Source organism: Ovis canadensis, chromosome 1 (assembly GCF_042477335.2).
Source record: "Ovis canadensis isolate MfBH-ARS-UI-01 breed Bighorn chromosome 1, ARS-UI_OviCan_v2, whole genome shotgun sequence".
Lineage (NCBI taxonomy): Eukaryota > Metazoa > Chordata > Mammalia > Artiodactyla > Bovidae > Ovis > Ovis canadensis.
Genome location: NC_091245.1, coordinates 210,697,981 through 210,721,953, shown reverse-complemented (window position 1 = coordinate 210,721,953; position 23,973 = coordinate 210,697,981). Strand labels below are relative to the sequence as shown.

At 38.7% G+C, this 23,973-nt stretch overlaps 1 protein-coding gene across 5 annotated transcripts; it reads left to right on the top strand.

The window, feature by feature from the left end:
• Positions 1 to 21,669, top strand: NDUFB5 (NADH:ubiquinone oxidoreductase subunit B5). 5 transcript variants are annotated; one of them, XM_069579694.1, is made up of 7 exons: positions 17 to 253; positions 7,712 to 7,800; positions 9,042 to 9,108; positions 9,869 to 9,930; positions 11,443 to 11,549; positions 15,351 to 15,494; positions 20,887 to 21,669. In XM_069579694.1, the coding sequence occupies exons 1-6, from the start codon at positions 130 to 132 to the stop codon at positions 15,469 to 15,471; spliced, it is 570 nt and encodes a 189-aa protein (XP_069435795.1). In that variant the 5' UTR covers positions 17 to 129; the 3' UTR covers positions 15,472 to 15,494; positions 20,887 to 21,669. The 5 variants fall into 5 exon arrangements, with proteins under 5 accessions (XP_069435784.1, XP_069435795.1, XP_069435806.1 ...); XM_069579705.1 differs by having other exon boundaries at positions 33 to 253; positions 18,140 to 21,663; XM_069579714.1 differs by having other exon boundaries at positions 39 to 253; positions 20,890 to 21,389.
• The last annotated feature ends 2,304 nt before the right edge of the window (positions 21,670 to 23,973 follow it).

Below are 23,973 nucleotides of genomic sequence, written 5' to 3'. Positions count from 1 at the left end.
CGGAAGGCGAGGACGGGAATTGACTTTGCCCTCAGTCAACATGGCCCCTTTCCGGCTTCGCCCTCTTTGGAAGATTGGCTCTCTCGGCCTCCGTTACTCTCCCCCGCTGTTCTCTTGCCCGTAGTAGCCATGGCGGCCATGAGTCTTTTGCATCGGGCTTCGGTTTCTGCAGTGGTCGCTCTGTCCGGCCGCCGTCTTGGCACTCGACTTGGATTCGGAGGCTTCCTCACCCGTGACTTTCCGAAGACTGTCGGTGGGTACTAGCTCTGGGAGAAAGCGAGATTAGGGAACGCGGGTGGAGAGATGGAGGGCTCTTCCCAGGTGACCTTGGTGGAATCCGGAGGGAGCCGGGAATAAATTGAGGACTTGGGGTTTGTGAGAAGTAGCATGGGCTATGTGAGGAAACTGAGGGCTTTCCTGAAGTAATCAGGTCGATCGTATTTAAGTAATTAGAATTTTTGAGACACTTTGTCATTCACCTATTCTGTTGCTAATTTGTGGATGAAGCTGATGTTAGAAAGAGATTAGAAAGCGAAGAACTAAGACCTCTGTTTCTCAGGCACACGGTTCTTTGCATTTTGCACCTGCGCTAGATTTTACTCTCACAAGCTGGGAAGTCATGTTGCTGAGGATCCTGCCGATGCTAATTCTAATATATGGTCAGGTGGAGAGCTCGGGACTAACTCATTCTCTAGGCACAGTGATCCGTCTTCATGATACTTTCAGGTGTCCACGAAAATGTTTTCATTTACATTTCTTTTAAAATCAAAAGGTAAAGGACTGTAATGTTAATGCGTAAGTGATGGTAAATCTAGCCTGAATTGTATTCGTTTTATATCAATGCAGTCACAAAATAATTATTTTTAATGTTTGGTTAGAGAGGAAGGGACCTATATGAAGATCGTAGGTCTTTTCCTAGGTCCTAGGAAAGTCAGGGCAGTCGTGGAAGGGTTATTTGGAGCCTCTCCGAGACTGTGGATTGAACTAAAGGGGAATGAATAATCATAATATTAATAGCAAAGAATCAAATGCTTTGTATTCAGTCTGAGTCCCTCTTGGTTTCTGCAAAGTGAATACAATGTTATTATCCCCATTTTACAGATGAGGAAACTGTGACTCAATTATTACAAAAATAATTCACTACTGTATTAAATTGATAATAATAATGACAGCTAACACTTATTGAGCATGTATTATGTGCTGGACACCATATAGATATTAATGATATTCATTTAATCCTCTTATCGAAAATGGGCTGTAAGCTGTTTGTCCTATACAATAGATGTAGATACAGAAGAAGTGAAATTTAAAGGCAGAAAGGTTCTTCTCCAACTTAAAAATATCTTTTTCTGTTTACTGCTCTTCTCCCAATTTAATTTGAGTTATGTCATTTCACATGAAGAGGCATTATACATAGGGACTTAATGGAAAAATGATGGAAAGGACCAATGGTATTCAACGAATTTCCAGCAGGAATTTGAACCTTCTACAAAGCCACATGTGCTCACATTCCTTGATAAAAGTCCTTTGTAAATCTTTTCTGATTACACATATCCTCTTCACATACTCCCTGCTGCCCCATATTGTTTGATCATGCCTATCTGGAGATACAGTTCAGTTCAGTCGCGCAGTCGTGGCCAACTCTTTGTGACCCCATGAATTGCAGCATGCCAGGCCTCCCTGTCCATCACCAACTCCCGGAGTTCACCCAAACTCTTGTCCATCGAGTCAGTGATGCCATACAGCCATCTCATCCTCTGTCATCCCCTTCTCCGGCCCCCAATCCCTCCCAGTATCAGGGTCTTTTCCAATGAGTCAACGCTTCACATGAAGTGGCCAAAGTATTGGAATTTCAGCTTTAGCATCAGTCCTTCCAATGAACATTGAGGACTAATCTCCTTTAGGATGGACTGGTTGGATCTCCTTGCAGTCCAAGGGACTCTCAAGAGTCTTCTCCAACACCACAGTTCAAAAGCATCAATTCTTTGGCAGTCAGCTTTCTTCACAGTTCAACTTTCACATCCATACATGACCACTGGAAAAACCATAGCCTTGACTAGACAGACCTTTGTTGGCAAAGTAATGTCTCTGCTTTTGAATATGCTATCTAGGTTGGTCATAACTTTTCTTCCAAGGAGTAAGCGTCTTTTAATTTCATGGCTGCAGTCACCATCTGCAGTGATTTTGGAGCCCCCAAAAATAAAGTCTGACACTGTTTCCACTGTTTCCCCATCTATTTCCCTAAACGGAGGTAAAATTTCACTCCTAGATTCTGTTTATACACTACTCCCCATTCTTGAAGTTCTGGAAGGATCCTTGCAGATAATCTACACCCTTTCTACTGAGAGCAGAAGGGGAAATAATAGCTATAGTGAGTGTTACTGTGTTTTAGCTGTGTACCTGCTTTCAAAGGTATTTTGCATGTGAAGCCTAATCTGTCACTGTGGAATAAAAGTTCATAATCTGCTTTATATTGTTTATGCCTGCCTCTGGGCTTCCAAGGTGGCACAGTAGTAAATAATCTGCCTGCCAGTACAGGAGATGCAAGAGATGTGGGTCTGATCCCTGGGTCAGGAAGATCCCCTGGAGAAGGAAACAGCAACCCACTTCAGTGCTCCTGCCTGGGAAATCCCATGAACAGAGAAGCCTGGCCGGCTGCAGTCCCTGGGGTCATGAAGAGTTGGATGTGACTAAGCAGCTGAGCGCATGCAGGCACAGCGGCACACACTCTCTGCCTCTCTGAGAATGTAAGATCCAGCAGAGTAGACAGCCTTGTCTGCTTTTGTTTCCTCTGGAGCCGGACTGCCTAGGTTTCAACTCTGGCTTCAGAATTCAATAATTCTGTGAATTTGGGTCATCACATCTGGGAAGTTAAGTAAAAGGCGCTTAATTACTCTGAACCTACAGGTCTTCAGCTTTAAAAATAGAGGATTTTTTTTTTAAGAGAATTTTTACTACAAATGTGCTTATATTCTGTTGACTTGACAGGGAAATAAAACCAGTCTCATTCTCACCGACAAGTATTTATAACCCTGAGATGTGCTTCTGCATAATTTTGCATCTTTCTAGAAATGTTATTTTGAAGTAAACATCTCTTACCATAAGAACTGTTTAAAAAAAAGAGTGATAATTTTAACTTACCTCAAAGGTGGTGGTAAAGAGTGAGCGGGGAGGGTCTGCAGCACTGAACATTACCTTCTTCAAGCCCCCCTTGGCTGCAACTTTCTTAAACTTTTAATGCTGCCACGTTATCATCACCCTCAGCACAGATTAAAGTATTCTATTTAATTAAATTATTAAATGTCAAACATCAATGGACTCTAGAAATGAGCTTAAGTTCTCTCCTCAGCTGCAGAGAACTTTTGTGTTGAAGGCTGATGTCAATATATTATGACTTGAAAACCTGAGAAGAGTATTAAAATGATTTTATAAACAAAGCAGTGTGGACTTAGTTCAGACATGGATGATGGGGCATGTTAATAGGTTCTAGGGACAGTTTTAAGAGGTGTAATTGTCAGAGAAGGCAATGACAACCCACTCCAGTACTCTTGCCTGGAAAATCCCATGGACAGAGGGGCCTGGTGGGCTGTAGTCCATGGGGTCGCTAGGAGTTGGACACAACTGAGCGACTTCACTTTCACTTTTCACTTTCATGCATTGGAGAAGGACATGGCAACCCACTCCAGTGTTCTTGCCTGGAGAATCCCAGGGACGGGGGAGCCTGGTGGGCTGCTGTCTATGGGGTCGCACAGAGTCGGACACAACTGAATCGACTTAGCAGTAGCAGCAGCAATTGCCAGAAAGGTAAAGGGTGTGTTTTCTGATACATCTGAAAATGGGGCTCTTGGAATAGGTAGGTGTTGAGAGAGAAGGCTGCAGAAAGGGAAGTCAGGACCACATTAGGGGAGAGGGTGAATACAAAAGGGCTTCCCAGATGGAGCTAGTGGTAAAAATAAAAAACTCGCCTGCTGATAGAGGAGATGTAAGAGTCGCTGGTTCGATCACTGGTTGGGAAGATCCCTGAAGGAGGGCACAGCAGCCCACTCCAGTATTTTTGCCTGGAGAATCCCATGAACAGAGGAGCCTGGCAGGCTACAGTCCATGGGGTTGCAAAGATTTAGATATGAACGACTGAAGCGACTTAGCACATACACACTGAATACAAAGCCAAAGTACCTTAACAATTTGGTAGGCAGCCGAGAGTATTTAGCAGAAGAGCAGCATCAGTAGCACGCTTTAGGAAGATGCATCTGAATATTTGGTTGACTTATCAAGCGTGTTGATTACTTAAGCCAGTGAGGTGAAGTGAGCCTGGAGAGAAATGGAAGGTTTGAATTTTAGAGTCAAGAGGCCTTGACAACTGATAGATGAGGTGTAGGAAGACAAGTGAGATTTTTAGCCTGGGTAATTGAGTTGGTGCTACAGTTAACTGGGAATAGTCAGAGAATGAGGGAATGAAAATTAGTTTTGGGGCTTGTCTTAGAGACACACAAAAATCTTACATTGAATTATTTGATCCTCACAAGTGTCACAGTTGTCCACAACATAACTTTCCTGAAGTTATTTACATTTTAAAAAAAGGTTATTGAAACCTTACTTCCACATAATTAATGAATACCTAATTGAGAAATTCCAGGCTTTAGAGAGCGGTAGGAAATGCCTGTTTTTGTGGCAGAAGGATCTGAGTTCCAGAAATCCCGCCATCCAACTGATTGTAAGCAGTGTTCACGCTAATGATTTTAGACTGTAAGCAGATGGTCCTACTGTTAATATAACAACAGATCGTGAAAAGAGTTTAGTACTATGAGGTATCTTTTAGAACAGTTGATAGTATAACCGTTATCTGGTCCATTTAATGACGTGAATATTTGTTCAGCAGTAGAGTAATTATATGTGATGAAAGCAAGAAGTTTACATTACTATTTAATATTGCTAGAATGCAGCCAGTCCAAGCTTTCTTCCATAATTTTTTTTTCTGTTACAGTTTCTGTATTTGCTAATGCTTGCATTCATAAACAGTTGTCCCTAAAACCCCACATAGAGTTTAATCCTTGTATGTATATTTGTGTGTGTATATGTTTCTGTCTGAAAGGGAAAGTTGAGACTATACTGTCTCTTCTGAATTTACTTTCAGGGTCTAAAGAAGGATTCCCTGCCAACTTTTTATTTACTTGAGAAATGTAAATTCAGTGATAGGGTTCTCCTGCCACTTGCAGACACTAAAGAGCACGGAGATACAGTACTGAATAATTCAGCTTAGCGTTTATTGTTCTAAAGGAAATAACCAAATGACATTAAGGAGAATAAGTAGGTGACCAGCTTTGGATAGGGTAGTCAGAGAAGACTTCTTTGAAGAGGTGACATTTGATCTTATCTCTGAAGGATGGGATGAGGAGGTGGCCATTCAAAGAGCCTAAGGAAAGGCTTTTAAGCAAAGGGGAAAGTAAGGGCAAAAACGTGAAAGCAGGAAGGCATTCTTAATGATGGAAGGAAATTATTCAGATTGATCAGTAGGAAAGATATGTCTTTATTCTAAGAGGAGCCATCTGTCAGATTCTTTGAGAGAAAAGATCTTAGAAATCTTCTAGGCCAACCCCCTGTAGTATGCATTGTTATATTCCATTATTGACTCTCAAATAACTTCAGAGTGGGTGTTGGAGAGGCAGTTCAGTTTTGTTTTCAACTGCTAAAAATTGTCAGAAACTTCTTTCTTGTATTAAGCTAAAAATACTGTTTCACATAATGATCCTAGTTCTTCCTTCCAGTTCAGCACAGCCCTTGTCAGACAACCCTCAGCTATTTAAAGACCCTTGTCTGGTCTCCATCCTGACTTCTTTTATGTAGACCAGTAAGCTTCCATTTTTTCAGCAGGTCAGTTTCCGGCGTGTTTGCCACCCTAGTTGCCTAACTTGGGGCATGCCCCAGATTGTCCCTCCAAAACAGAGTACTCGAGGATGCACACGCTTCAGCAGGTCTAGTTAAGAGGTGGGTTGAGGGCTTCTTCTGCTTTGACCCTGTATTTCTGGTACATCAGATTAAGATTGGATTACCTTTGAGTTTTTTTGGTAACCACATGACACCAGTGACTTTTCCTTTATTTCTTTTTGCTCGCACCACAGAGCTTGCCAGATCTCAGTTCCCGGACCAGGGACTGAACCTGGGCCACAGCAGTGAAAGCCCAGAATCCTCACCACTGGGCCACCAGAGAACTTCCACCAATGACTTTTCTTAAGTTTGTGAGCAACAAAATTTCTGGATGGTTCAGGCAGGACTTCCCACTTACTATACTTAATCCTTTTCGATTCAGCCTTTTGTAAATGCAGTAGGAGGGATTTTGGGAGGATCCTGTTTCATCATTGGTGTGGTAGCCACTCTTATAGCAGTAGCTCTGTAATGTCAGGAATACCATCTCTACCTCATCTAGGCCATTCATAGAAATCGGGAGAGAACCCTTTGGCAGGTTACTGCATAAGTAATCTGTACCTTTTGGGTATGATCAGCCAGTTGCCCATTACCAATTTTATCTAACTTGCTACTTCTCTTGGTTTATAATGTACCTTCCTTGTACTCCCCTAGACTCCACCAACCTGTCTAAAGAGGAACTTTAATTGGGGCCTGTTCTTTTCTGATACTGTATTCCTTTCTTTCCTTTGTTGTCCTTATAGATTTGTAATTTTGTTATCTACTTTTTCTCTCCCAGCAGGATCTATATACCTTTTATGCTGTACACCTAGCAAAGACCTGTACATAGTGGGCACTTAAATATTTACTGAATTAGTGAGTGGTTTGTACTATTCAGCCCATTTTTTAAAACTCCTCAAAAATTTCTATTGTATCTTTCAAATGATTTATCGAACTACATACTTACCTTGTCAAATTCTCTTGTTATTTTAGAGGCCTTAGTAGTATGATTTATACTTAGTAAATTCATGCTAGCTTCTAATTCTCTTGGGAATTAACCTTCTAAGTTCATTGCAAGCTGCTGCAGGTAATAGCAAATTTTAAAAGACTGTTCTTGTTTTCAAGGTACTTACATTTCAGTGGGGGCAGTTAAAGCAGGTTTGCACACCAGTAGAGTACACAGCAGTTCAGAGGTAGGAGAGCTCTCATCTTAGTTGGGAAGCATTTGGTTTCTTAGAGGATAAGATGTCAGCTGGGTCTAAACAGTAGATTTCAGGAGGAGAGAGGTCATTCCTGACATGTAAGTTTGAGCAGTGGGTACAATCTTTCCGATATCTATTATGACTGAAATTCCTTTAATAGTTCAAATTCCTGCTGGATTGAATAATTATCTTTCCATTTATTTTGCATCAAGTCCTTAATGTATATTGCCTCATCATATCAGATAATTTAAATTCTTTTGCAGCATTTATTGCTGCTAAATATGTATTGCAGAGATAAATAAAGAGCTCTGTGATCCACCAAGAGTCTCTGATCTTCCTACTTGCTACTGGAACAAATTCAAATAATCATTTAGATATTTTTGAATATCTTGAATATTGATGAATAAAAATGAAAATGTTGAATAAAAATGAGGAGAGTTAAAGTTTAGAACAGTACATCTTAAACACATACATATTTTGGCAGAGAAGGGATGCTTTATCATGATTCATATTAAACATTTATGCATGTACATTTTCTTATAATCTGATTTTTATCTCCAAATATAACAATAAGCCTTGTATATAACAGGGTAACTTAATATTTTTAGCTCCTGTGCGACACAGTGGAGACCATGGGAAAAGACTGTTTATCATCAAGCCTTCTGGATTCTATGACAAACGTTTTTTGAAATTACTGGTGAGTTAAAATTTTGTTGAACTAAACTATGTATAAATAGGAATTTTTTTTCCTATTTAGAAAACATCTTTCATTTTATAAAAGATTTTGTTTTGTAAATGTATATTCCTTTTCTCAAAAAATTTTGAAGTTTTGTAGTAAGGTCTGGTTTGTTATTGAATTTATTTTTAAATTAGTGAGACTTTCCTTTTTTCAAGAAAAATTCAGACATATTGGAAGTATAAATTGAACTATTTCTTTCTTCTGAAGATTATGGGGTTTTGAAATAATCAGCTGTGTTCCCTGTCCCCCTCCCAGTCTATAAATTTTAAAACTGAAAATGGATTCATTTGGTAATAATTATTTGTATTACTAAAATATTCCTTAAATTAGCAAAGAACTCATTGAAGGACTTCTTTAAATATGTAACTCCATTATTTTGAGATGATTTTTTAATTCTTTGTTGGTTAGGAACTTTGATCTCAGAGAGTGAAGCAGTGTGTTAATCATATATTTGTGTCTCAAGACTCTATAAGGAAAAGTAGAGACTTAGAAGGTGGAAGATTGTCCAGACTCTGCCACTGTTCCTAAAGCTGTGACCCACTGGCTGCCCCTGAGACCTTCCCCTGCCTCCTATTGTACTTAATGCCCTTCTTCTTGCCGGCGGTTGACCTCCCCCTTTTTTTGTGATGACCAACTCAAACTCTAGAAATCATCTTCATCTTCTTATATTTTTATTCTTAATATAAAAATTCTGGGATTTCCCTGGTGGTCCAGTGGTTAAGAATCCATCTTGCAATCAGGGAATGAGCATTCCATCCCTAGTCAGGGAACTAAGATCTCATGTGCAGCAGAGCAGCTAAGCCCACGAGCCACAACTAGAGAGTCCGTGCACTACAGCAAGGTCCTGTATGATTCAAGGAAGATCCAGTGGGCCACTGCTGACTTGAAAGACACAGCTAAATAAATAAATGTCCCTTAATACATTGCTTTAACCAGAAATTGAAAAATCACTTAAATATATATTGCATTATACTGGTGAAATCTGACTTTTTTCTTTCATTTTTGATGCTAAATGTAGGCATCTAAAAACTAGAGCAAAAGGAAATTATAGAACTATATCGCTTTGTATCAGATCTCCAATTTGGCAAGTTTATTTTATATGAAATATAAGGAAATCATATAATGAGGGTAGTTTGAGTGTGAGGAAAGATAGGAAACGGTTATGTGAAAACTTTTTTTTTCTTTTTTAATCTTAACAGAGATTCTACATTTTGTTGACTGGGATTCCAGTAGTAATTGGCATAACTTTGATAAATGTATTCATTGGTGAGTATCTTCCCCACTGACTAGTAAGTTTTTAAGACCTGTGTATATTAATATAAAAAAGAAATTATGGATATTAGAAGGGAAAGTTCTTTAAATAAAAAACTTAAGCATGAGAATTCATTTCAACCAAATCTTAATCTGCAGTAATGTACGGTGATTCTTTTTCTAACTTTTTTCCCCAAAAAACCTTTAAGGTCCCTGACTCTATAGACCATATAAAAGACCTGACTTCTTCCTCCTTCTCAAACCAGCTTGGATGAGTCTGAATGAGGAAAACAGAAATACAGGTGGAAAACAAGCTGAGGGATAGAACAAATTTTTTTATCCATCTTGGAATTTAGAAAGTGGTAATCTTCTTTAAAGAATGGATTTGTGAATGACAGTAAATACTAGATTTTCTTGGGAAATTCTGCGTGAAGTACTTCTAAAACTTAAATCCTTGAATATTTTGCCTAGAAGGTTTAGGGAAACTCAGAGGAATAATTTGTTTTTCATTATATCTTGTTACACTAAATAAAAACAAAATGAGAACTCTTATATGATGCCTATATGCAAAGCCTTACACATAGAAGACATCTAAAAAAATATATAGTGAATGATTTTCCACCAGATTGAAGTGAATTTAAAATATTAGACATCTTCATTGCTATAAAACAAAGGGTTCTTTAAAACCACAAGAGATAGGTTTCTTATTTAAATAGTGAAAAATTAACATAAACTCCTGTTACTAAAGTTGAATATCAGTGTTTTCTCTTACTAGGTGAAGCTGAGTTAGCAGAAATTCCAGAAGGCTACGTCCCAGAACACTGGGAATATTTCAAGGTTGGTATAGGTCACTAAAAGTTATTTGCAGGGTTAGGTGCCTTGTCAATGTACTGGTTAATAGCTTAATTTAACAATTGTGATACAGTTTTAAATTCAGTTTTTTATATCAAGTAAATGATGCATTTTGTGTTCACTTTTTATAAGCAACTTCTTTGGGTAATTATCTGCATTGTAAGCTTCATGATTTTTTAAAGACCAACTCTGTACTGTGTTACTAACCTAGCATAGTAACAAAATTTATCCTGTGTTCTACACCATAGGAAAAATTGTCCTGATACTAATGCTGGCTATCATTTGTTGAATACTCACTGTGTAGCAGGCATTTTGATAGTGTTTTACAAATATTATCTCATAATAGTACTATTAGTTTTCCCACTTTAAAGCTGAGGAAGCTGAATCTTAAAAGGAGGTAGGTGACCTGTTTCAGGGATAGGGTCAGTATTGGAACATAGAGGGTCTTGACTCCAGCACTATGAATTAATCATTTTACCATACTGTCATTGCTACTAAGGTAAGGTGAGGTAAGGTGAAGTCGCTCAGTCATGTCCAACTGTTTGCGACCCCACGGACTGTAGTCTACCAGGCTCCTCCGTCCATGGGATTCTCCAGGCAAGAATACTGGAGTGGGTTGCCATTTCCTTCTCCAGGGGATCTTCCCGACCCAGGGATCGAACCCAGGTCTCCCGCATTGGAAGCAGACGCTTTAACCTCTGAGCCACCAGGGAAGCCCACTACTAAAGTCCCAGATTAATTCTGTTACTTGTCTTTATTAAGTGTTGTAGTAAGATGGCCTTGATTACAGTGTGTTTCCATGTTTTGTTATCTGAATGAATTATATTTTAGAAAAGAAATACTTCATTATTAACTCTTAAGGTAACGCCATACAATTAGCTTATCTTGCTTACTGGTGAAAACAGCTCCATTTTGGGATCACCAAACCCCAGCTTTTGCACTGAAATCTGCCACTTAAGATATTCAGAGCATAGTGTAATAAGAACGAGCACAAGTTTTGGAGTCAGACTGGCCTGAGTCCAGACACTGCAACCTAGTAACTGTACTGCTGCTGCTAAGTCGCTTCAGTTGTGTCCGACTCTGTGCGACCCCATAGACGGCAGCCCACCAGGCTCCCCTGTCCCTGGGATTCTCCAGGCAAGAACACTGGAGTGGGTTGCCATTTCCTTCTCCAGTGCATGAAAGTGAAAAGTAAAAGGGAAGTCGCACAGTCGTGTCCAACTCTTCGAGACCCCATGGACTGCAGCCCACCAGGCTCCTCCGTCCATGGGATTTTCCAGGCAAGAGTACTGGAGTGGGGTGCCATTGCCTTCTCCGAGTAACTGTACAGTCTTGTAGAATTTGCTCACCTGTAAATGAAGACAAATACAGTATCTACAGAACGGAGTACATAAAAGTATTACTGATTAACCTGAGATGGTCCTTTTAGGAAAACAGTACACTGGAATAGTGATGTACTTTTTAGACACTAATCTCAAAACAAATTTTCTCTTGTAGCATCCTATATCAAGATGGATTGCCCGAACTTTCTTTGATGCTCCTGAAAAGAATTACGAAAGAACAATGGCTATCCTTCAAATTGAATCTGAAAAGGCTGAATTACGGTAAAAGAAGTGTGGGGGGTGGAGTGCAGGGAAGAAAATCCTTGCCTACAGTTGCAAACCACAGGAAGAAATTTAATAAAACTTTCTTCAACACTGTAAGATGCTCTGTGTAAAAGGGTGACAGTGGCGAGAGAATCTTCGCCATCTTTAGAATGGAGATGATGCATTGGAGACTAGGAGACTATTCAGGATAATATCTGTCAGATTACAAGGAATTCTTTTTTTGAAATGTCCTGACCCTTTTAAGTGCTAAGCAGCCCTCTCCTTCCCCTTCTCCCTGCAATTCCCTTTTCTTCTGCACCCAATCTGATCCTTCAAGGTGACCACGATTTAATAATGATTTCTTGTATACATTCCTAGGAAAAATTTTATATATTAAAAATATATATTGTATTTATCATTTACAAAATGTATCAACACAATGGAATCCTGTTAGCAACACTGTTCTGTGCGTTTTCTTTGTTTCATGTAAATACATAGTCATCCCTTGGTATCTGTGAGAGTTTGGTTCCAGGACCTCCAGCAGATATCAAAAATCTGAGAATGCTCCAGTCTGTATAAAATGGTGTAGAACAGTCAGCCCTCCGAGGATAGGGAGGGCCTACTGTATCTTGATGATCTTCCTGTAATAGCATATACTCCATTCATTCTCATAGTTGCACTGCATGGATGTGCCTTAATTTTTTAAACCAGTAGGGGACCTCTTGTTGGTTTTTAGGCTCTCTTCAGGTTTCTTGATATTGTACATTGTGCAGTGCTGAATATCCTTACGCATATATTTTGCATATCTGGGGCATTCACGTATTCAGTATACGTATTCATTCACGTATTCAGTATATTATTCAGTATATCTGGAATATAAATTCCTAGCAGTGGCTCTGTTAACCACTTATTGTGCTTTACATTTTTAAAAATGTATTTGTTTAGTTTTGGCTGTGCTGGGTCTTCTTTGCTGTGCAGGCTTTTCTCTGGTTGGTGACAAGCAGGGCCAGTCCCCAGTTGTGGTGCGTGGGCTTCTCGTTGTGGTGCGTGGGCTTCTCATTGTGGTAGCCTCTCTTGTTGTGGAGCATGGGCTCTAGGGTGCACGGGCTTCAGTAGTTGGGGCATGCAGGCTCCAGAGCAGTGGTCCAATAGCTGTGGCACACAGGCTTAGTTGCTCCAAGGCATGTGGGATCTTCCCAGATCAGGGATCGAACCTGTATCTCCTGCATTGGCAGGCAGATTCTCTACCACTGAGCCACCAGGGAAGCCCATGCTTTACATTTTAGATAGCTCTCGTCAGATTCCTCTTTAAAAAGTTGTGCCAGTTGTCTTTTCTGTCATCAATACATAGTAATTTATTCTGTTTCTCCATACCTTTCCCAGTAAAGGAATTTATTAAACCTAAATATTTTTGCTCATAAGATAGTTGAAAATATTATCTCATCATTTCAATTCTGTATTTTTTGGCGAAGTTGAGCATTTTTTCATTATCTGTTGGTTATTTGTGTTTCTTTTTTTAGGAATTGCCCATTTTTCTACTAACTTATGCATTGATTAAAATAACCTTTTGTTTTTGTTGCAGATTTGTTTTCTCTGGCTTGTCATTTGTCTTCTGACAGTGTAGAATTTTTTTGCGACATAGTGTTTTTATGTTTCAGATAACAAAAGTGCAGTGATACCTAATATATTTTGAATACTTACTAGATACTGATACTTTAATTACTTTATATATATTACTTGTTTAATTATCATTAGGTTTGTCAGTTGTTTTCTTTAGCTTCCATAATTTTATGTCATGTATACATCTCTGTGAGTAATAAAATAAGTAAATATACAAGTGCCAAATTATTTTTTTAATATTTGCTCATATTTCCTTTTGCTACTTTTAAATATGATCTTATTTGAGATTTATTTTGCTATTTGGAGTGAAGCTTACATACAATCAAATGTACCCATTAAGTTCAGTGAGTTTTGACAAAAATAAACTGAAATCACCACAATCAGATGATTTTGATCACCTCATGAGTCTCTTTCCTGTCCCTTCAGTCAGCCCCCCTTCTTCAACTCTTGACCCTAGGCTACACTCGTCTACTTCCCATTTGTTCTGCTTTAACTTTGTAGTTTACAAAAATTGCTATGATATTGAAGAATATTTAAATGATTAAATGAACATATGATTAGCTTGTTTTCTGGATGTAAAATTACATATATATGTAGTTTCCATATAGAACTGTCATTAAATATTTAAGAGTGTGGAACAGCATTATGCCTCATATTTGGTTAACTTTGGACATTTTTGAACTTCAGACATATACCTTTGGTAAAACACAAGATTCTAAAATTTCTTAGACATATGGAGATCCTGAATAATTTCAAAACAAAGTAGAAATAAAAGCAGGACCCTGACTTTTACCCCAAAAGAAAAATGCGGTGTGAGCATGGAATGGGGAGTATCTACAGTTTTTAAAAAAATACATGTTTAGGTGTGTAGCAAACGGAAGCATAAATGAAAGGCGTAAAATAGGAAGGGACTGTCTTCCATAGGGAAATAACTATTAGTTTCAATCCTCCACAATTTTTAATACTCTATTCATGTGTATATATACACAGTCACAAATGCTTTTTTCTGTTTTTTAATGAAATGGGAAGATGTTACACATATTTATTTTATACCTTGCTTTTTTAACCTAACAGTATATCTGCCCCCTCCTTTCCATGTTACTATTTACGTAGATTTCCCTTATTCTTTTTAACAGGTGCGTAGGCTGTCCATTATATGGGTGCCATAATTTATTTAACCAGTCTCTGTGATGAATATTTTAATTACTTTCATTTTGAATAATTACATTCTAAAAAATAGAAAAGAAAAAAGATTATATTTAATCCCCCCAAAAGAGAAATATATTTTCTTAATAAATATAAATATATTATCTTATACTACCACCAAAATATATTATCTGTCATAGATTGGGTTGGTAAGCTGGTTATGGTTAATAAAGTGAATAAATAACTACGATAAATTTCCAGTGCTATAAAAAGTTAGTATCTCTATAGTCTGTAAAAATGGAAAGTAAAAGGCCTGATGGAAAAGGGATTATTCCAGGAATGTGTGGTAGGTTATACAAAGGCTTGGCTGTGAAAAAATGAACATATCTTTCTAGAGCAGAGATTATTCAGTTTATAAAGAAGGCTGAGGATGGATAAGTAAATCTTAGAGTTGGAGAACGTTTTTCTTTATCCTGGTTTTCCTTTTCTTTACCAATATTGATGGTCTGTCCAGTGTTGACCAGGCTCAGTGTGATGTTGGTGGCTGGTGAATGAGATACCGTCCCTGCTCTCAAAAGGTCTGTCCTAATAGTGATGGGCAGCCAGTGTAGATGGCATGTGCGCTCCTCAGGAAGGCCTGTTCCTCTTTTAATTCCTAGCATTTGGCACAACAGATAGTCATAATAGTAGACATTCTGTAAATGACTCTCTTAACATTTAAAAGGCAAGAAGACAGGAAATGCATTACCGTTGTTCAAGTGAAAGTGATTTGCCCAGACAAAGAACCAAGAGAATTCATTATCAAGTGATATTTGAGGGATTAAAAATAATATTCATTGGCTAACTACATAAACAAGATAATAAGAGCCAAAATAAGTCCCAAATTTTGCTTATAGGTGTATATCAGATATATGCATACACATGGATCTGTGGAGGGACATTATATTTTACACAAAAGCAAGACTCTCAAGTGGTTGTTCTTTACAGAGATAATTCATTAAATTTATAATGGGAAATGCTGTAATCACAACATCACTATTCTATTTCTTACAGATTAAAGGAGCTGGAAGTACGAAGATTAATGCGAGCAAGAGGCGATGGCCCCTGGTTTCAGTATCCAACCATCGATAAGGCACTTATTGATCATTCTCCAAAAGCAACCCCTGACAACTAATCTTTCATTTCTCTAAGTACAAAGTATGTTGTCTCTAGGTGAAAATAAATTACTAAATATATTCTGTATTTTTCCTGTGTGATAAATGAAAGATCATTTTCATTGCTCTGTTTCTCAGTATTGGTTCAGATTAAGGCTGTTTGGTGTGCGATTCCATTTTTTCCTCAGCTTTACTGAGGTGTAACTGATGAAGTTGTAAGATGTTTAAAGTGTACTTTATGATGCTTTGATACATATTGTGAAAGGCAGATTCAGGTTTTTGGTTTGGGGCTTTCAGTTTCCTCTTTTAAGGTTTTCAGTTCAGTTCAGTCGCTCAGTTGTGTCCAACTCTTTGCAACCCCATGGATCGCAGCATGCTAGGCCTCCCTGTCCATCACCATCTCCCGGAGTTCACTCAGACTCACGTCCATCGAGTCCGTGATGCCATCCAGCCATCTCATCCTCTCTCGTCCCCTTCTCCTCCTGCCCCCAATCTCTCCCAGCATCAGAGTCTTTTCCAATGAGTCAACTCTTCTCATGAGGTGTCCAAAGTACTGGAGCTTCAGCTTTAGCATCATTCCTTCCAAAGAAATCCCAGGGTTGATCTCCTTCAGAATGGACTGGTTGGATCTCCTTGCAGTCCAAGGGACTCTCAAGAATCTTCTCCAACACCACAGTTCAAATGCGTCAATTCTTCGGCGCTCAGCCTTCTTCACAGTCCAACTCTCACATGCACACATGACCACAGGAAAAACCATAGCCTTGACTAGACGGACCTTAGTCGGCAAAGTAATGTCTCTGCTTTTGAATATACTATCTAGGTTGGTCATAACTTTTCTTCCAAGGAGTAAGCGTCTTTTAATTTCATGGCTGCAGTCACCATCTGCAGTGATTTTGGAGCCCCAAAAAATAAAGTCTGACACTGTTTCCACTGTTTCCCCATCTATTTCCCATGAAGTGATGGGACCAGAGGCCATGATCTTCGTTTTCTGAATGTTGAGCTTTAAGCCAACTTTTTCACTCCTCTTTCACTTTCATCAAGAGGCTTTTTAGCTCCTCTTCACTTTCTGCCGTAAGGGTGGTGTCATCTGCATATCTGAGGTTATTGATATTTAAATATGATTAAAAAAAATTCAGAGAAATTGGAATTTGTGAACTCATAAAGGTATAGCTTTGAAAGATTAATGTTTTACTTGTCTGATAAATGGAAGTTAGAGAAATCTATGTTGAATATCAGGAAATATGCAATTTCATACATGTGAGTTGTAGATACCTAGATTACTCAAGGGCAGCTCAGAATTTTAAGTTATACAAATGTTGAATCAACTATATAAAACATTAACACCTTAATAAACAATTTTTCAGTGAACACATCTCAAAGTTTAATGTTTTCATGGTTTTTAGCCATAAACTGTTCTTTTTAAATATGTACACGTGTTCATTTCTTTTTTAGATGCAATATGCAATATTCCTTAGGGTCTTTCTTTGTAAACACTGGAGAGGTTCCACAGGTAAAATTATCACTGTGAAAATTGTGAAATAATGGCTGTCATTTATTAAGCATTTTCTGTCTGCTGAGCACTGTGCTGAATAACTGAATTTATTCACATTGTTTTCAAAATGACCTTAGGAGGTACTGTTACTTTCTGCATTTTACAGATGAGAAATTGAGACCCCATGAATTGCAGAGAGTCTTGAGACACATACTTAATGCTTCAACTTCCAAAATGAACTTTTAGCTTCAAAAATTCATTTTCAGTGAATAGCTTTTGAATACCCTTGTGCCCTAAGGGCTGTTTACGATCCAGCCATCATCCTTTGGTGTGGTTGCATTTTCTTATTTCCCCAGAAGAGGGCTGCCTCACCCAGCTTCCTGCAGATTTTTTTTTTTACTTACAGATTTTGATCTGAGGATTCCTGAAGCAATTGAATTACCACCTCATAATCCTGCCAGAGTATTTGAGAGAAGGATGTCCTATCCCTGAGCCCCTGCTTGCATGAACCATTCAGTTTTGTAGGAGAAGGGGAAGGAGCATAGAAGCAGATAAGTCTTATCAGAGGAAATTGTTAATGATGCTACACCTATGTACCTTTATGTTCAGTAATTTTAGACTTCACATGTTATTTTTCAACACTTATTTTTCAATAAGTTTTATTTTATTTTCTCCTTTCTATTATTATATATATAAACTTCTAGAAGATATAGAAAGTGTTACAAGAAATATTGATAATCCCACCATCCATAAAGAAATCTGAGAAATTTTCTTGAATCTCTTTTTTTTTTAGCATAGCTGAGGTCATATACAGATATAATGGAGAGATTTTTTAAAAGCAGTTTGAAAGTGTTTGTGGAGGAAGACATTAATAAAACTTTTTTTTATTATCTCCAGTGGGTCATGAAGATACCCACTGGAGATAAAGTGGTCATCATAGTAGACATTTTCCTCCGAAGAGTTTACTCTTCAGCACAGGCAATAGGCATTAAATAGGAAATTACATGTCTTGGGGAGAAAGGGGACTGTAGCAACTTGTGGCATCCTGAGCTATTCCACGGAGACAAGGGATGGTTGGAAGCTCTTTCCATAGCATCTGGAACATAGTACACAGGGGCAAAGATCTACTTAGTGAATGATTCATAGCTTTAACATGAATCTTAAATTATGTTTTTTCTTTTCCTGTGTTTCTATAGGGCCCAGTGTGGTGGTGTATAAAGACATGGGCTTGAACTAAACAGACTTAAGGCTAAATCCTGAGCTTGCCAAACACTGTGACAATAATCATGACTATTCTATCTATTTGGTATCTGCTGCACCAGCCAGAAACCAGAAGCTTTATATTTAATCTTCCCTCTATTTCATACTGCAAAAATTCCTTCACTGCTCTAAGCCCTGTCTCTAAAATGTGAATTCTTCACCCTACAATACTGTTGTAAGGGCCACTGGGAGGACGCATGTAAAGCACCTACAGCTACAGTTCAGTCTCTCAGTCGTGTCCGACTCTACAGTCCCAGGGACTGCAGCACACCAGGCCTCCCTGTCCATCACCAATTCCCAGAGTTCACTCAAACTCGTCCATTGAGTCAGTGATGCCAAAGCCTGCTTATTTAACTTAAATGCAGAGTACATCGTGAGAAATGCTAGACTGGATAGAGCACAAACTGGGATCAAGATTGCCGTGAGAATTATAAATAACCTCAGATATGCAGATGATACCACCCTTACGGCAGAAAGTGAAGAAGAACTAAAGAACCTCTTGATAAAAGTGAAAGAGGAGAGTGCAAAAGTTATCAACATTCAGAAAACTAAGATCATGGCATCTGGTCCCATCACTTCATGGCAAATAGATGGGGAAACAATGGAAACAGTGACAGACTTTATTTTGGGGGGCTCCAGAATCACTGCAGATGGTGATTACAGCCATGAAATTAAAAGACACTTATTTCTTAGAAGGAAAGTTATGACCAACCTAGACAGCATATTAAAAAGCAGAGACATTACTTTGCCAACAAAGGTCCGTCTAGTCAAGGCTATGGTTTTTCCAGTAGTCATGTATGGATATGAGAGTTGGACCATAAAGAAAGCTGAGTACCAAAGAATTGATGCTTTTGAACTGTGGTATTGGAGGAGACTCTTAAAGAGTCCCTTGGACTGCAAGGAGATCCAACCAGTCCATCCTAAAGGAAATCAGTCCTGAATAATCATTGGAAGGACTGATGCTGAAGCTGAAACTCCAGTACTTTGGCCACCTGATGGGAAGAACTGACTCACTTGAAAAGACCTTGATGCTGGTGAAGACTGAAGGTGGGAGGAGAAGGGGACAACAGCCTACTACATACCTTTTCAAACTTGAGTAATAGGTGATAAAGACCTTGGTCAACTAAAGATTGAGATGCTGCATTCCTTTTTCAAGAAAATTGCTGAAGAACACACGCTATCTTGGCTTCAGGCCTGTTGACTCTAGAGTAATGGGATTACAGTTAGACTACAGCCAACGAGCAATGCTTTTAAAATTATTTCCAGGTTATGGAAAAGTCAAATGTACAAAATTCTGCAATGTAAATTCACCACTGTTTTTATTTGAAACAAATACTCTCTGCTGGAGGTCACAAGGAGTTAGCAGTATAGCAATAAATTCCCTGGGCTCAGTCTCTCCTTCTGTAATTATTTCCAAATTGCAAGCTCACTTTCATCTATCTGTTTTTACTTTCACATAGAATATAGACTTAATATCTTCTTTAATTTGATCTTTTCAAACTTACATTTTTAAAAAATGTTATGACTATGAATAGAAAATAAGTCCTTTGTCATAATTAAATGGCAATCACAGGCATAACTACGGATTATATTCTACCTAGACTTTGTTGCCTAAAGCCTGGCTCTCTGTTAAGAGGGACAATTTTAAAACAAGGTTAGTGGTGTCAAAAACATTAGTTTTCCAAATGGAAACTTTCCTTTATAAAATCAAATGGAGAATTGAAAAGGCAATAATTTGGTCATGATGGGATGAATTAATATATCCTCCAGGTACATGCCCACATTTTGGACATTTCTTGTATATTGCATTAAAATGGTAATGCCATTGACATTGGAAATTATCCTCTAATTATCTATTATAATTAACCTTAATGACATTTTTATTTTTCAAATCACTCATCATGACATTTTTATTTTTAAAAAATTTATTTATTTTAATTGGAGGCTAATTACAGTATTTTAGTGGTTTTTGCCATACATTGACATGAATCAGCCATGGGTTTACATGTGTTCCCCATCCTGAACCCCCCTCCCACCTCACTCCCCGTCCCATCCTTTGGTCATCCCAGTGCATCAGCCCTGAGGACCCTGTCTCATGCATTGAACCTGGACTGGCGATCTGTTTCACATGTGATAATATACATTTCAATGCTATTCTCTCAGATCATCCCACCCTCACCTTCTCCCACAGAGTCCAAAAGACTTCTATACATCTGTGTCTTTTTTGTTGTCTCGCATATAGGGTTATAGTTACCATCTTTCTAAATTCCATATATATGTGTTAGTATATGGTATTCATGTTTTTCTTAATGACTTACTTCAGTCTGTATAATAGGCTCCAGTTTCACCCACCTCATTAGAACCGATTCAAGTGTATTTTTAATGGCCGAGTAATATTCCATTGTGTATATGTACCACAGCTTTCTTATCCATTCGTCTGCTGATGGACATCTAGGTTGCTTCCATGTCCTGGCTATTATAAACAGTGCTGTGATGAACATTGGGGTACACGTGTCTCTTTCAATTCTGGTTTCCTTGGTGTGTTCATCATGACATTTAATTCAAGGAGTGTGTTGGGCTACAGTCCATGGGGTTGCAAAGAATCAGATACAACTCAAGCAACTTAGCATGCCCTACATCTAATTAGGTTCACATATTTGTGTGTTTATATATGTTTTTCCAGTAGTCATGTATGGATGTGATAGTTGGACTGTGAAGAAGGCTGAGCGCTGAAGAATTGATGCTTTTGAACTGTGGTGTTGGAGAAGACTCTTGAGAGTCCCTTGGACTGCAAGGAGATCCAACCAGTCCATTCTGAAGGAGATCAGCCCTGGGATTTCTTTGGAAGGAATGATGCTAAAGCTGAAACTCCAGTACTTTGGCCACCTCAGGCGAAGAGTTGACTCATTGGAAAAGACTCTGATGCTGGGAGGGATTGGGGCAGGAGGAGAAGGGGACGACCGAGGATGAGATGGCTGGGTGGCATCACAGACTCGATGGACGTGAATCTGAGTGAACTCCAGGAGTTGGTGATGGACAGGGTAGCCTGGCGTGCTGCGATTCATGGGGTAGCAAAGAGTCGGATGCCACTGAGCGACTGAACTGAACTGATATGTATATATATGTACATACAAATGGGTTGAATTGTGCTCCCCACAAAAAATAAATGATATGCTGAAGTCCTAACTTCCAGCCTCTCAAAATATGACTATATTTGGAAATAGGGTCTTTAAAGAAATTAAGTTAACATGAAGTCATTTGGTGGGCCCTAATCCTATATGACTGGTCTTTTAAGAGGAGGTTAGAAGAAAGATATTTACAAAGTGATGATCATGCGAAGACACGGGAAAGATGGCCATTAAAGCCAAGGAAAGGAGCCTCAGAAGAAACCAACCTGCTAATACTTCTATCTTGGGCTAGCTTCCAGAGCTGTAAGAAAATAAATGTTAGTTGATTTAGTCACCCAGTCTATGTACATCTATCTTCTTTCTCCTCCTCCTTTTCCTTTGTCTTTCACCTTCTCTCATTAGTTTCATAGGGCAAATTTTTTTTGAGAAATAGGTGCTTAATCTGTTCTTGCAAACTGCTTATATTTATTGGAGCTGTCGCAGTGACAGTGGAAATAATACAACACAATTCAGATGAATGATGCTGTATTTATCTGTCAGAAGTTTCATTAGAATATCTTGACTTGTTTGTATACCTTGGAACTTTCTCTGTGGTCTCTTGTCATGTTATCATTTCAAGAGAATTTGGGAGATTTCTGAGATTTTTAAATTATTTTATTATAGTTGACTTACAATGTTGTGTTAATTTCTACTGTGCAGCAAAGTAATTCAAAGGTATTCATTCCTTTTTATATTTGTTTCCATTAATGTTTATCCCAGGATATTGAATATGATTCCCTGTGAATATGATCCTACTGTATACAGTAGGATCTTGTTGTTTATCCATCCTGTATATAATAGTTTGCATCTGTTAATCCCAAACTCCCAATCCATCCCTCTCCCACTCTCACCCCTCCTTGGCAAGTCTGTTCTCCATGACTGTGAGTCTCTTTCTGTTTCATAAATAAGCTCATTTGTGTCATAGTTTAGATTCCACATCTGAGAAGGTATCTGAGTGTTTTAAAAAATATAATAAGAGGCAATGAGAATGAGAAGAAAGTGAGGAAAAAGTGCAATTCTTACATGACTTTTTTCTTCATACACAAAGTTTTTGTGTGTTTTTTTTTTTAAATCTTCCTAACATTTTACAAATTTAGAGACCAAGATATGGAACAGTTAATTAATTATCTCAGGTGATGTAACTAGGAAGTAGAGATGGATAAGTTGTAGCTCAGAGTAACAGTGGGGACTTCCCTGGTGGTCCCTGACTAGGACTCCACACTCTGCATTCCCTTTTATTTGCATCACGAGAACTCTTCAATCCCTGATTGGGGAGCCAGATTCCACATGCCACAGCTAAGAATTCACATGCCATAACTGAAAGATCCTGCATTCCACCACTAAGACCTGGCGAAGCCAAATAATAGGTAAATAAATATGCTTTAAAAAGTAACATTGGCCTTTTATCTCCCCAATCAATCTTCTGTCGATTTTTACTTTACAAGTTCCCTTACAAAACATGATTTCCACTGCTTCTCCCTGGCTGGGTCACTTCTCGCTGCTCTTTCTGCAGCAGCCACCCTCCTTGCAGCCTGTGCTACACTGGATCACCAGACTTATCTTCCTCAAAGATCACTTTCATAGGAGTCACTTTCCTGTTCAACAGCCTTCAGTGACTCTCCACTGCCTGTGAGGAGGAAGACCAAAGTCCTTGTCCCAGTCCAGACTCCCTTCCATGTTACATTCTTTTCAGTAGTAAACTTTCTGAACTCTCAGTTCTTGCAAAACCAGTCTATCCTTTAATTTTATTTTGTGCATTCCCCCAGTAGGTGAGTTTTTATCATGTAGTCAGTGACTAATCATGTGTGTATTGTGGAATATTGCATCTGAAGTGGGCAAAGGGAAAATGTGTGAATATACACACTTACCAAGTATATTTTGGGCATCTATAGAGTCAGGCATGAGATGTTGGGAGGTAGGAGTTAAGAAGTGAAGTGAAAGCATTACTTGCTCAGTTGTGTCTGATTCTTTGCGATCCCATGGACGGAGGAGCCTGGGAGGCTATCGTGCATATAGCCAGACCATATGGCTAGACTGTAGCCTGCTAGGCTCCTCTGTCCATGGAGTTCTCCAGGCAAGAATACTTGAGTGGGTGGCCATTCCCTTCTCCAGGGGATCTTCCTGACCCAGGAATTGAACCTGGATCTCCCGCATTTCAGTCAGATTCTTTACCATCTGAGCCACCACAGAAACAGAAACAGAGAACAACAGGTGGTTTTTGGAAGAAAGTATAGCTCCTCATTAGAAGAGAAGCAGAAAGGTAATTCAAGCTGCATTAGTTTCCTCTGACTGATGTAACAAATTACCACAAACTTGGTATTAAAATGGAAGAAGTTTATCCTTTCAAGGTTCTGGAAGCCAAGTCTGAAATCAGTATCACTGAGAGGAAATCATGGTGATAGCAGGTCTCTTCTCCCTCTGAAGGCTCCAGAGGAGATCCCATCCTTGCTTTTTCCAGCTGCTGGTGGCTGCCAACTTTCCTTGGCTTGTGGTCACTTCAGTCCAATCTCTGCCTATGTGGTCAATTGCCGTTTCCTCTTCTGTGTGTGTCAAATCTCATTCTGCCTCTCTCTCTTTTTAAAAAGATTTATTTATTTATTTAT

Bases quoted from the DNA above. Each gene is read 5' to 3' on its own strand.
- NDUFB5 (XM_069579694.1), top strand. From the start codon at position 130: ATGGCGGCCATGAGTCTTTTGCATCGGGCTTCGGTTTCTGCAGTGGTC. The intron at 9,931-11,442 runs GTTGGTATAGGT...TTTCTCTTGTAG, and splicing joins AACACTGGGAATATTTCAAG to CATCCTATATCAAGATGGAT. The intron at 11,550-15,350 runs GTAAAAGAAGTG...TATTTCTTACAG, and splicing joins TCTGAAAAGGCTGAATTACG to ATTAAAGGAGCTGGAAGTAC.